General features: G+C 39.3%; 2 protein-coding genes across 3 annotated transcripts in view; one reads left to right on the top strand and one right to left on the bottom strand.

The window, feature by feature from the left end:
* Nubpl (NUBP iron-sulfur cluster assembly factor, mitochondrial) overlaps positions 1 to 12,303 on the bottom strand; it is a 180,320-nt gene that overhangs the window by 68,982 nt on the left and 99,035 nt on the right. The gene's annotated exons all lie outside the window — the stretch shown is intronic.
* On the top strand, positions 6,001 to 6,514 carry LOC127230581 (60S ribosomal protein L23a). The gene has a single exon (XM_051195824.1). It carries the CDS (start codon positions 6,001 to 6,003, stop codon positions 6,466 to 6,468), a length of 468 nt encoding a protein of 155 aa, XP_051051781.1. The 3' UTR covers positions 6,469 to 6,514.

The following is a 12,303-nucleotide window of genomic DNA, read 5'->3' as shown; positions in this document are numbered from 1 at the left end:
AACAAGAAAAGTAACTAATTTGAAATGAACAAACAAGCAAAGCTGCCTACAATTAATGTGTCCTGGCAGAGGGCCAAAGCTGAATAAGTTTCTAGATGTGCAACACTAGGAGGCAATGAAGAGAAGGAAATCCTCCCACCTTTCCAGTGGGAAAGCCACAACATACGAAGCTTCTTTGACAGCCATGCAGTGGGTAAGGGGGCCCATCGTGGCCATGGCAGAAGGAATGGAACTCTGCAGTATCCACTGTGCTGTGGAGGAGGGCACATACTGCTGAAACACACACACACACAAACATCCAAAAATATATGGACCCTATATATGATAATGACTCCACAGCCTATAGTGAAATGAAATAATCCTGCCGCCCAGTGGCATCTCAGTTGTTACAATGAGCTAGCTTACACACTGTGGGGATGCTGGTATAAAGAACCTACTATGCCTCCTGCCACATCCAGAACAACACAGCTATGTGCTGTACATAACTGACAACGACAATGAATGACTGTTTTACTGTGTTTCGTTTGCAGTGTAGATTCTCACTTCAAAGGTGTCTGGAAACAGTATGTGGTTCTCTACCAGCAGCCCCATGTCTCATGAAAGGGCTCCACCAAAAGATGGACCTGTTCCATCTGGGAGTCTATATGTACAAATCGATATTCACACAATGAGGAAATTACTAACCAAGGCAATTTAAAACATATCTCCATGGTTGAGTGATATATAACTGGGTAACACTTTTATGGTGCTTTCTTTTAATAAGAGGTCTCATAATTTTACAACTCATCTCTTCCCTGCATTCATTTATTAAGTATTAGTTCCCTCTTGATAGAAGGTATAATTATATGTATTTCACTGACATTCACACGAGCCAAGAACTGTTTGCTAAATTTTCATATCATATATAAACACTCCTCATAAATGTTAACCTCTGCTAATCTAGATATAAGAAACAGCTTAGACAAGATATGACATTAATTATCTAAACTACAAATATTTTTATATAAATGCTATGAGAGAATTTGACATTTTCTAAATTTTTCTGAAGCTTTGCTAACAGAGCTAATTTTCTCATACATGAGCCTTTGAAACACATTAATAATGAGAATGCCAACTGAATTTTAAATACCTCTGCTAGGCAACAGTGGTATATATTATTGATTCTACATATGAATAATGCTCTTAAGATTCAACAATGTTGTGAGCTTTGGTTCACTCAATTCCTGGGCATCAGCCCTATCCGCCAACCTTCATATGAAGTCCCTGGAACTTAAGAGTGGACAAGACAGAAAGTCAGCACCATCCCACAGAACTCCAGTGGGTGGAAACAGCAATAACAAATATAAACAAAATATCAAATCCTAATAGATGTTTGGATGAAGATGAAACACAATGACGGTGACTGTGAAAGCCAGAACTTCTGAGAGGTAAATCAAACTTGAATGTCAAAAGGAAAACAGAGACTAAAGATCTGGCCAAAGAAGTTTCTAGATAGAGAACATCACACTTTCAACAACTATGAAAAGGTGAAAAGAAACTTGGGGTGTTCGAGGACAACATGGGCAAGTTTAGTGAACACGAGGAAAATAATCAGGCTAGGTAGAAGCTTGAGGCTTTGAGTTACGGCCTAAGCATAATGGTGTTTTGTTTTGATTCATAGTGACAGGATTTAAACATATATGAAAGAAAAGGAGGAAACGACTTTGTACAACTGAGTTTCCATAATTATTTACTCAGCCATTCTTGCTTATATCCTTTCCCACTCCCCATTCACCCTTAAAACTGCATATCAACATACATTTTACCATGCATCTCTGAAAGAGTTCATCTTGTTACTATGACCACAGTCTTAATCTACAGGTCACCCTGTTTTGCTTTTCTTTTTCTCTTACTATTGGGTGGGGTAGGCTTGTCCTATAGTGCTTTTCACATACTTAAAGCATTCTCCATCAGTTCTTTGTTTGTCCATGTATTCCCTATAAAGCCACAGATAAGTCTGAATATTTATTCATATTTCTGAAAGACTATTCCCCAGTTTGTCATGGGCTTCAACCAGCACGGAGATAAATTACAACATCTCCCTGCCATTACAAATGACATTTAGTACCTAATTAAATTATAATGTTTCATTAAAGGTTATAAAATGCTGATATTAAAATTATATTATTCCTTCTTTACTTAGTTGAAATACTTTTATAGAGAAAAACTTCTTTTTTAAACAAAGTATTTTTGTTAAGAATTATAAGTATTTAGTTACAAGAAAGCAGAATATTTATTTGGGTTTGTTTTGTTTCTAATGAATGTGTTTTGTACTTAACACAATGGTGTGTGAAGCCGGGAAGTGTTTAATGAAATTCTAGCTCCTGTTTGAAGAGCAGAATGAAATATTTAAAAGGAGTCTGACCATTAGGGAGGCACTGCCACTATATTCTACACAAGACATTAAAATAGTAGAAAAGACAAAGACAGATTTCAGACACACTTGAAAAGTAAAACCTAGCAGACTTTCCAGTAGATTCTACAGGTACAAGCAGGGAAAGAGAAATTCTGAATGAGTCTTAGGACTGAGAATGTAATCCAGTGGGAGGATGTCTTCCGAGATACATGGGGCCCCAGGTAAGGAATCCTCAGCACTGGAAAGAGACCTAGGAATTTGATTGGAAAAAAAAAAAAAAAAAAAAAAAAAAAAAAAAAAAACTGATTTATAGGAAATGCAGGAAGAACAGGCTCAGAACCTGAATGAAATTAAATAAACTTACCTAGTCATCTTTATTGTCTGTATCTATCCTGGTTAGTTTTATGTCAAGTTAACACAAGATAGAGTCATCAGAGAGGAGGGAGCCTCAGTTGAGAAAATGCCTCTATAAGATTGGGCTGCAGAAAGCCTGTAGGGCATTTTTTAAATTAGGGATTGGTGCAGGAGGGCTCCACACCACTGTGGGTTGTGCCATCCCTGAACTGGTGGTCATGGGTTCTTTAAGAAAAACAGGCTGAGCAAGCCATGAGGAACAAGCGAGTAAGAAGCACCCCTTCATGGCCTTTGCATCAGCTCCTGCCCCCAGGTTCCTGCCCTACTTGTGTTCCTGCCCTGACTTCCTTCAGTGACAAACAGTGATTGTGGAAGCAAAACATGAATGAAACCTTTCTTACCCAACTTGCTTTTGGTCATGGCGTTTCATCATAGCAATAGAAACCCTAACAAAGACAGTATCCTATCAAAAAAAAAAAAAAAAAAACATGTGTTCAGAAAATAAAAAATGAAACATTGCTTTATGGTTTTAAAATATTTTTCATGAGCAGGGTGTGGTGCTGCATGTCTTTAATCTCAGCATATACATATGTACTATATACACACATATATTCATAACATGTATACATACATACATACATAAGACAGGATTAATGTCTCTTTTATTGGACATAATTTCTCACTTTTCCTCCTGCTGTGGTATGTAAACAAAAGATGTAACAGGTAAAAAAATCTGAAAGGAGAGAAAGAAATACTTTGATCCTGACTCTCAATCCCTCACATCAGCTAGAGATTACTACAAACTGATGGGCTACACAAGCAACCCTAACCAGAGCAAAGGAGGAGTAGAACTCAAAAACATTAACCAACTAATCAATAATAACATACTGATCTTGGAAAATATGGAAACACTAATTCACTTTTAGAAGCTAATTTTCCCCTCCTAACGGAAAACTAACAAAATTCCAATTATCCTGTTGATAGTCATCCTGCTTTTCCCTAAAAGAGAAAAATATGGAACGAAGGTAAAGAAAGCCCAACCTCCATCTAGAGAAAAAGATGACTGACATTACTTTCTAAATGACCAAAGTTCTAAAGACATACAAATGATCCCACAAAGAAGGAACAATGTGGCCGGGTGGAGGTGGCACACACCTGTAATCCCAGTACTCAAGACACAGAGGCAAGCGGATCTTTTTGAGTTCAAGGCCAGCCTTGTTTACAGAGCAAGTTCCAGGACAGACTCCAAAGCAATACAGAGAAACTCTGTCTCAAAAAAACAAAAAAAAACAAAAAAAAAAAAAAAAAGGAACATGTGTGAGACAGCAGCGATAGCATGATTGCCTGTGCAAGACACACAGGAGATCAAGTTAGTCAACACTCCAGCATGGTTGAAGAAGGGCTCAGGAAGCCCCACCCCTAGCTAAGGAGATAGGCAGTTGGAGGCTACTGGGGAAGGGAGAGTCAACCTTCCTTAGGGAGGTGGCCTCTGCTCACATTCCAGAGGTTAGTGCATGCTAGCAGCACTAATCAGTGAATTATATTAAAAGAAAGAAGAAAAGGAGCACATGAAGATGGGAAAGGGACATCTGACGGGCCTAAGGAGAGGCAAAGAGGCTTGATGAATAGATACAATCAAGGTATACTGCATACGTGTATGAAACTCAAAGGAAAAAAAATAAAAACATATACTTAAGAAGACATAACAAACGATTCCTACATATAAAAGTGTTATAGTATCTCATTTTGATAATATATATTTATAGAGTCTTTGAATAATTGTTAAGATTAAAATGGTAAATAACAAGTAATCAATCATTCATAAACATTTTATGCATAATAGTTACATGCATCCTATTGATTTCCATGAGGCCTTTAATTACATTTATGTGTGAATATGACTTATTGAATAATAACCAGGTCACAAGACTGACTTTTTCATGCAAATAATAGTCATGATTATACTTCTCAGTATCAGTGCTAACCCTGAAGACTGGACTCTGCTGACTGGCTGTCACAGAGGAGAAGAAATAGCCACACCACTTGATAACACCCAGCAGTGAGAAACAAGAGGAGGACACGTATAATTCTAAATTCGCCAGTCAGGCATCTCAATATTTACACAGAGAGACATGTAGACAGAGAAAAACCTTTGAAGGAAAAGGGAAACTGTATAAACTCTTTCAATATAATGCGCACATTAACATATATAAAGCAATTCTCTATTATCCCTCTAGGAGCACACAATATTGTGTATTCTGTGCACATTTTATTTTTAAATGCTTCTTGACATTTATTTTTAAAGAAACATAATTAAGTGCTTTATGCGTCTGTGTTTCTCTTGTTCAGAACCATCATGAGTGTTTAAATGCAAATGGGTTCCATCAAACATCTTCACAGATGACAAATTGTATTGTGAATATTAATTATTCAAAAATGCATAGTCACAAGATTCCAAACTGCTTGTTTAAAACCTGAATGTGCAAACACAGAAGACAGCTATTCAAGCTCTTTGTAATACAAAACAGGTTCTTAATATTTATATGTGGCATGAGCCTGGATGAAGCCTCTCACTCAAACTTCCTGCTAGCCTCCCTTTTCCCAACTAGGAAATCAATCTCCCTTTCCTGCTCCCTCCTTTTTTCCTTGCCCCTCCCTCCCTGTCCTACCCTATCACCTCAGCATCTCTATTGTTACTCTTTACTGTCCTTCTCATCTTCACTGTCATAACCTGGGTAAGAGACAATGTGAGGACGTAGACACATAGCTTTATGTTTTCATCTTTCCAACCACAGTTTCTTTTATCTTCTCTTAAAGATGTTCACTAAAGTTTTCTCTGTGTTATAAGAATCAACACAATGTAGTTTCTAGGAAGTTGGAATGACTAACCCCAATTGCTTTGAATGAAGTGTGTTCTGGAACCTCTAGCTCATTCCTGCTTGGTCCAGAAACCCTCATTCTTCTCTCTCCAAACCCCATTCCTCAGACAATCTCCAAAAAGCACAGTCTGTGTTCTTGGAGGCTATGGCACCTCCTTCCCTGAAGCTGCCAGCTGCCCATGTCCCTGCCCAAGCATTCTGGCTTTTAGCCATATTTTAGCACAAACCCAGCTTGAGGCGGACACTCATCACCCCTCCCTACAAGGCTATGTAAGCTGCCTGCTTTAGTTCAGGTGTGTGACTTCTGCCTTGATCTCTGGAGCGGGAGAACTCAGCTGGGAGTTGCTTTGCTCAAATAAACCTTTTCTGAAGATGGCGCGGAAAGCGAAGAAGGAAGCTCCTGCCCCTCCCAAAGCCGAAGCCAAAGCGAAGGCCTTGAAAGCCAAGAAGGCAGTGCTGAAAGGCGTCCACAGCCATAAAAAGAAGATCCGCACGTCACCCACCTTCCGGCGGCCCAAGACCATGCGGCTCCGGAGACAGCCCAAATACCCTCGGAAGAGCGCGCCCCAGAGAAACAAGCTTGACCACTATGCCATCATCAAATTCCCTCTGACCACTGAGTCAGCCATGAAGAAGATAGAAGACAACAACACACTTGTGTTCATTGTGGACGTCAAGGCTAACAAGCACCAGATCAAACAGGCTATGAAGAAACTCTATGACATTGATGTGGGCAAAGTCAACACCCTCATAAGGCCTGACGGAGAGAAGAAGGCGTATGTTCGGTTGGCTCCTGATTATGATGCTCTGGATGTTGCCAACAAAATTGGGATCATTTAAACTGAGTCCAGCTGGCTACTTCCAAATACACACTTTTTCACCATAAAATAAATAAATAAATAAATAAATAAATAAAATAAACCTTTTCTTCTACTTTTTCAATTGGGCTTGATCAGGCTTACTGAGTTGGTGGAGAAACTGGTACAGAAAACCTACTAAGTTGAACTACACAGAACCTGAATTTCAGGGACTGTGGATCCTGGGGAAACTCTTGACACCATTTAAGGTATTTACTGTCCAACCACATCACAAGTTCCATACCCAAGTGAGTGAGAATTTAGGATCCTTCAATTGGGAGCTGAAGAGGTGACTCGGCAGTTAAGAATACATACTGTTCTTGCAGAAGATCCAGGTTCTGTTACAAAGATCCAGGTTCTGTTACCAGCACCCAGGTTGGGCAGCTCACAACCCATTTGGCTGTAACTCTAGTTGTGGAGGATCTGATTGATGGTGGCTGTGGACTCTTATACTCATGTGCACATACCCACATATAACAAATTAAAAACAAATATAAGAGGAAGATTCATAAATTGAACAGTTAACTCAAAAGTGAAGCAAAATAACTGGCTGATGGAAGATATCACTACATCCCACAAGAACAGTCAGATGTCACCTGTTTAAAGGGTGGCATAAAATATGCACAAGTTACATAAGCCATGGGCACCTTTTAAGAATCACTGAAAACGTCACTTCCAATTTTACTTTAATAAGGCATTAATTCCATAATTTTGCATGATTCAAAGTAGCTTCACAATAACTAATAGTTTTCAAATAGATATCTCAAGTTCTTTTACTTCTGTCTGAAGGCAACAGTGTCTTGATGGCATGCATAAAGATAATGTAGAAGTCAGTATAGTACACACCAGTTAGACCTGAGGATGGGAAGGCATCCTGCACACTGTGCCCTCACTGTAGAGTGCAGTCAGTTCAACACAGGATGCTGGCTTGTCTTACTTTTGTATCTCACACAAGAGGAGATTATCTACCATGGCAAGATGTTGGAGAAGTCATGAAGAAACAGAAAGCAAGATACAGAAGTCATGAAAGCAAAACAGTTTTGAACTGGAGAACTGAAAGGCAGACATGTGTTGAGGCAGATGTGGGGGAACCACGAGCTGCACCAGCATGACAGTTGCTGAGCAGCAAAGGGACAGCACCACATCAGGTTCTCCCATTTGCTAACTGCCATGACAACTTACGGAACATTTTATATTTTCAGGAATGCTGCATCTACATTTTGACATAGGTCTCATGCAATAAACAAAACCCTTCTTCAACAGATGATGAACAGAACCTGCTCCAGAAAGTTCCCTGTTCTCTCAATACTTACATTATTTCATATATGCAGAAAGAAAGTAGGAAGACACTAATGGCAATACAACCTCAGCAAGATCTGTGTATATGACACAGTGCAAGCGTTCAGAGAACAGGGAGCTTTCTGGAGTGGATGCTCTTCACCATCTGTTGGAGAAGGGTTTCTCCAGCTCTGTCTGCTCAAGGCTGGTGGGTCTGTGAGCTTCCAGTTTGGTTCCAGATTACAGATTTGAGCCACCACACCCAGTTGGGTTTCAGCATTTGTGTGTATTTTTCAGGAATCAACATAGGTTGTCACAAGTGCTTTTGCCTGCTGAGCCTTCTCACTGCCCCGACTCTCTCTTGCAGCATTTTGTTTGCTATCATCTCTTTTTGGTTGTTGCTTGGAATTTCCACCTCTTTGATTTATAACTCTTTACTGATGTTATATCCCCGAGCATGTTAATCAGAGCTTTTTCAAATTGCTGATCTCATCCCTGCAACATCTTGTCTGAATGGTTCTGGTCCCCACTGTGTGTTTTTAGATTCTCTTGCTTCAGTGTAGACAGTACTTTTTTCTGGATAGCCTGACATGTGTGGTGTAGAAAGAATCGCTGGGAGATAAGGTTTTGATGGTCTGGTGAATGTTGGTTGAACATTCTATGACCTGCGAGCAGGTCTCTGTCAAGTAATGAGTCTGAGCTTATGGAATATAAGGTCATTATGGAATATGATCTTACAAGCCCTTCTCACACTACTGACACACACACACACATACACACACAAACACACATACACACACACACACACACACACACACACAAACACACACACACACGGACAGACATGGCCGTGGTTGTATTTCTACTCTCTGGTGTGTTAGGCTCTTATACAAACCCAGCAGGAGGGCCTGGTGGGATAGCATGACTATGACAGAACAGAATTCTCTGCTGTGTTTCAGAATGGCTACCCTCCATCTGCCAGCAGGGCCAGGGATGATTTATCTTTTCCTTTTTTCACTCAGATATTCACTATAAAAAATCTATTTGAGCACACAAAGTGTGCACACAAAATACAGTGTAAGAGGTGACTACAAAGGCGAAAACCACAAGAACTGAGAATGTCAGAAAGAAAAATGAAAAAATAACAGAAGAAATGATATAGAGACAAAAAGAAAACTCTTGCCAAACTAACACTTGACATCAAATCAAAGAAACTCAGTGACTGTGACCAGGATAAAAGGAAAACAGGACAAAAGCCTTCAGCAGCACTTAATCCCAGCACTTGGGAGGCTGAGGCAGGAAGCTCTCCATGTATTAAAGGCCGGCCTGGTCTACAAAGTGAGTTCCAGAACAGCCGGAGCTGTTACAGAGAAATCTTGTTGGCCAGCCAGTCTATTGTCATCTATATGTCCCAGACCACTGAGAGACCCTGGCTCAAAACAAAGTGGGTATCTCCAAAAGAACACTCAAGGTTGACCTCCAGTGTCCACTTCCTCCCATAGACACATACATATAAGCATTCCAGATATTGGTCAGGCTATGTGATTATGTATAGCATAGTAAGATTAATATGTCTTATATTATTTGTCATTTCATAACATTTGGGTTTTTGTTGTTGTTTTTCCAAGTTAGAGTAATGGGATGAAAGGTGCAAAATATGTCCAAAAAGTCAGGTGAGAAGGGTAACATTTCAGTCTAGGCTAGGGATGAAGCTCGACGGTATAGTACTGCTTCAGTACTTTTCAAAATTATATGCATAAAATAAATTTCAGGAAAATATTATTTATTATGAAAAAAAAATTGCCCAAGAAATTCCATTGTATTTCTACGAATTAAGTAAAGTTAGTAAGACAGAGAAACATATGCTTGCCCTAAAATACAGAGTGACGTCAAGCTGTTTATTGAGAATAGTTTATTTTCACTAGGGTAGTTTGTAAAGCTTGTGCCAGACACTTACCACATAAGCTATAAACATGCTATGTGTCTTCTTGTCTAGCCAAGATTACAAATGAATATTCATCCTGAATTTTACAACTAGAAAAATTCTCGTCAGGTAAAAGTATTACTGGGGACAACTAAGCAGTAGACTCAGAGTAGAGATATGCCAGTCCCCTGCAGTCTTCAGGGTTAGTTTCTTGGGGATTGACTTTTGTTTTTGAGACTGAGTCTCCTTATGTAGTGAAGGCTGACTTCAAACTCCTGATCCTCTGGCCTCAAGGCCTGAAATAGAAAGTACAGGCTTGTGTCACAATACTCAACTTCTTTAGTTATTTGATCCACTCTTTTCAGTCCGCAGTTCAGATGTCACTTGTCCTACCCCGAAGCAGGAATGATATTTGCTGACTTAGTTCCTGGTTTGCCTTTAGAAGCATTACAGGGGCTAGAGAGATGGCTGGGAGGGTAAATGAGAGGCTGTGCATGGATCCTGTTATACTTTCCTTTCTATCACTGTGATAAAACACTTACCAAGGCAATTTAGGGAAGGGAAAGTGTTTCAGCTTAAGACAGTATAGTCTATCAGTAGAGGAAAGTCAGGAATTCAAACAGGCCTTTGAAGCAGAAACCATGGGGAATAATGCTCATGTATGACTAACTTTCTTTTATAGCCCAGGCCTATCTGCCAATGGAATGATGGTGTCCACCACTGGACCTACCTACATCAATTAATGATCAAGAAAGTCTTCCCCAGACATGCACACATGAGAACTTAACCTAGGCAATCCTTCAACTGCGACTTCCTTGTCAGATGACTCTAGACTGTCAAATTGACAGTTCAAGATAACTAGGACAGATCCCCAGCACACACATAAAAGACTGGACATTCCTCAGTAACCCCAATGCTGGGGAGCAAAGCAAAGGTAGATCTCAGGCTAGCCAATTCATCACAACAGAAAGTTCCAGGTTCAGGAAGAGGCTGTTTATAAAAACATATATATGGTAGAAAGCAATGAGGAAGACATAAGAATGCCAACTTTTGGCTTCTTTTCATGCCCATATAGGAAAGCACATTCCCACATATCAAAAGCACAAACACCATACACACAAAAATAAACAGTAAATAAATAAATGCATTACTATGTACTACAACAAATGACAAAAAGTGACTCAGAGAAATGGCTGTCTAGCAGGTATAATTTTGGCCTTAACTTTTACTCCAGGACATACAATATTATCCACAGACATTGTTAATTGAATCATGAACATCCAGTGAATCTAAACCAGGGAGGCTGTTAAACATCTAACACACAAAAATAGCCCTCTTTTCTTCCAAAGGATTACCAGTTCAAAATGTCACTAGGAAAGAAAGAAAATTTTTAAAAAGTAGGCAGGCAGACAGAAAGAGAAAGAGATCTTGAGCCTTGCATTGGTATGGCAGGGACAAAACTTTCTTGTAATGTGGTCATCTTATCTTGTCTTCTCTAGTTATTACAGATCAAAGGCAAAATCTATAATAAATAATCAAACCCATGAAAGGAAGACAGCTAGAAGAGGCCCTGACTCTCCCAAGAACCATCAGGAGAGCCCAGGACCCAATGTCTTAGTTAGGGATTTTACTGCTGAGGTGAAACATCATGATCAAAAGTAACTTGGAAAGGGTTTATTTAGCTTATACTTCCACATCACCCTTGTCAAAGGAAGTCAGGACAGGAACTCAAAAAGAACAGGAACCTAGAGGCAGGAGTGGGGCAGAGGCTATGGAGGGATGTCCAGCCAGCTCTTAGGACCCCCATCTCTACTTCTCAAAACTATGACTGCATGGGACACCACTATATCTGGATTTATGTGGGTACTCAGGATCCAAACTAGTGTCCCCAGACTTAAGCAGCAAACACTATCTATCCACTCAGCTACCTGTCTAACCCAAGTTTTTTGGTATTATAAGAAAATAACAAATGTGTTAGCATGCCAGTAATAGTTTCAAACAGGAATGAAATGGATCACTTAGTAAGAAAACAAAAATATTCAAAACTGACACAAGAAGAGAAAGAACCTGTGTAGCACCAGCAACTGATAAGTGATCTGCTGACTCACCCATACACCAAAAGTCACCTGGTCTCAGTAGTCTGAAGGAAGGGTTCATCTATTTGGAGAGTGTACATGCACAAAAGGAGAAAGCTAACATAATCCTAAATTTAAAAATATGATGCACTGAATCAATTGGGACAAGGACACATCTTGGAAATGTGAAACTAAGAACAAAAAATAACTAATAATGTAGTTGATTGAGTTCAGCAATTTTAAGTGTTTTCAAATCATTGCCATAAATCTAAATGAATTAGTAAAATTCAAACCTCCTAATTTTTTGGGATTCTAGAATATATTTTATTTATTTCACACTTTTAAAAACAGTAAGAGCTGTGAGATTATATAAAGAATTTGCTTTTTTTTTTTTTTTCCTTTGCAAGAGGGTTCTGACCCGTGAACTAGTTAAATAAGTTGCCTAGAGCCCAATTTAACCACTTTGAAAACGGCCAGTTAAAAGACTAAGGAAAGCACAGCAAGGAAGAGGATCCTGATGTCAGCAGCCTTTCAAAGTGAA

The sequence above is a fragment of the Phodopus roborovskii genome, unplaced genomic scaffold (assembly GCF_943737965.1).
Source record: "Phodopus roborovskii unplaced genomic scaffold, PHOROB, whole genome shotgun sequence".
NCBI classification, from domain to species: Eukaryota; Metazoa; Chordata; class Mammalia; order Rodentia; family Cricetidae; genus Phodopus; species Phodopus roborovskii.
This window is presented reverse-complemented; position numbering and strand designations above follow the sequence as displayed.

Coding starts and splice junctions, on each gene's coding strand:
- LOC127230581 (XM_051195824.1), top strand. CDS start 6,001: ATGGCGCGGAAAGCGAAGAAGGAAGCTCCTGCCCCTCCCAAAGCCGAA.